The 1,094-nt window shown below is 35.1% G+C and overlaps 1 protein-coding gene across 5 annotated transcripts in view; it reads left to right on the top strand.

The window, feature by feature from the left end:
* LOC128221041 (UPF0394 inner membrane protein YeeE-like) overlaps positions 1-521 on the top strand; it is a 57,553-nt gene extending 57,032 nt beyond the window's left edge. For all 5 annotated transcript variants that reach the window (XM_052929448.1, XM_052929447.1, XM_052929445.1 and 2 more), the window contains one exon: positions 1-521. This exon is cut by the window's left edge and continues 29 nt beyond it. In XM_052929448.1, the coding sequence (XP_052785408.1) occupies positions 1-119 (119 nt within the window). In that variant the 3' untranslated portion in view covers positions 120-521.
* Positions 522-1,094: the final 573 nt, after the last annotated feature.

Below are 1,094 nucleotides of genomic sequence, written 5' to 3'. Positions count from 1 at the left end.
TGGCCTGGCTTTCATTCGTAGCAGTACCCTGTATGTTTGCTGGAGGAATAGTAACAGCCTTCTCTATGAAAGCAACAGGTGATATAGATGATTACGTCACAACCACGGGTGGCTCTTAAATATGACGTCATCGATAATTTGAAGGAAAGCTCGTGTTAATATGGAGTCATATGTGAATGCAATGAACATTTGGGTCCCTACCGGTGCAGTTAAAAAATGAATAAAAGCCTAATGTTACATTTACACATATCAATGATGTTTGACGTCATAATGTGAAACATTTGTGTATATGTGAGCATCAGTGTGACGGTGGTTATTGGCTATTGAGGAATTGACACAATATCTAAAACACAATGTTTTATCATTGAGAAAAAATATTATGGTGAGCAAGTCACATTATTTTGTTGCAATTTCCAATGGAGGATTGTAATTATAACCAGTTTATACCGGTTGATATTATGTTAATATATATATGTTTTTGTTTTATTATTTTGTACACTTATAAATAAAGGTTTTTGTTATGCCTCGTTGCATCCATTCCAACCCGTGTTTCATACAAGACGAGCAGTATCGAGCTTGTGCGAAATGATGTGTGAAAGCCAAGATATTCAATAAGCTTTTTTATTTGATGTCTCTTATTATTCCTTCGCTTTCACCATCGCACCAGACGATCAGTGCTTTCAGTGCATTGATTACAATCGGCAAACAATAACACGCTTGTGTATAACGAGGAGTAAAAGCCAATATATTCAATATGTTTTTTTTAATTGATGTCTCTTATCATTCATTCACTTTCACAATCGCACTTTCAGTGCTATTATGATTACAAACGGCAAGCAGTTACAAGTTTGTGCAGAACGAACACTAAAAGCCACACTATTCATTCTGCTTTTCTATCTCATGTCACTTAGCACCTTTTAGCTTTCATTCATTGATTTGATAACTAAATATATCGCTCCAGTCGATTAGCACTTCCAGTGCTTTGATAACACATTCAAACTAACAGATACTAGAGCTTTACTAATGAGCATAACTAAGCAAATAGTTTAGCCTGATATAGTAGCAAAAATATCCACAGTTTAGCGTAATGTGGA

Source organism: Mya arenaria, chromosome 16, assembly GCF_026914265.1.
Source record: "Mya arenaria isolate MELC-2E11 chromosome 16, ASM2691426v1".
NCBI classification, from domain to species: Eukaryota; Metazoa; Mollusca; class Bivalvia; order Myida; family Myidae; genus Mya; species Mya arenaria.
Note: the sequence above shows the minus strand (reverse complement) of the source record. Positions and strands in the feature narration are given on the sequence as shown.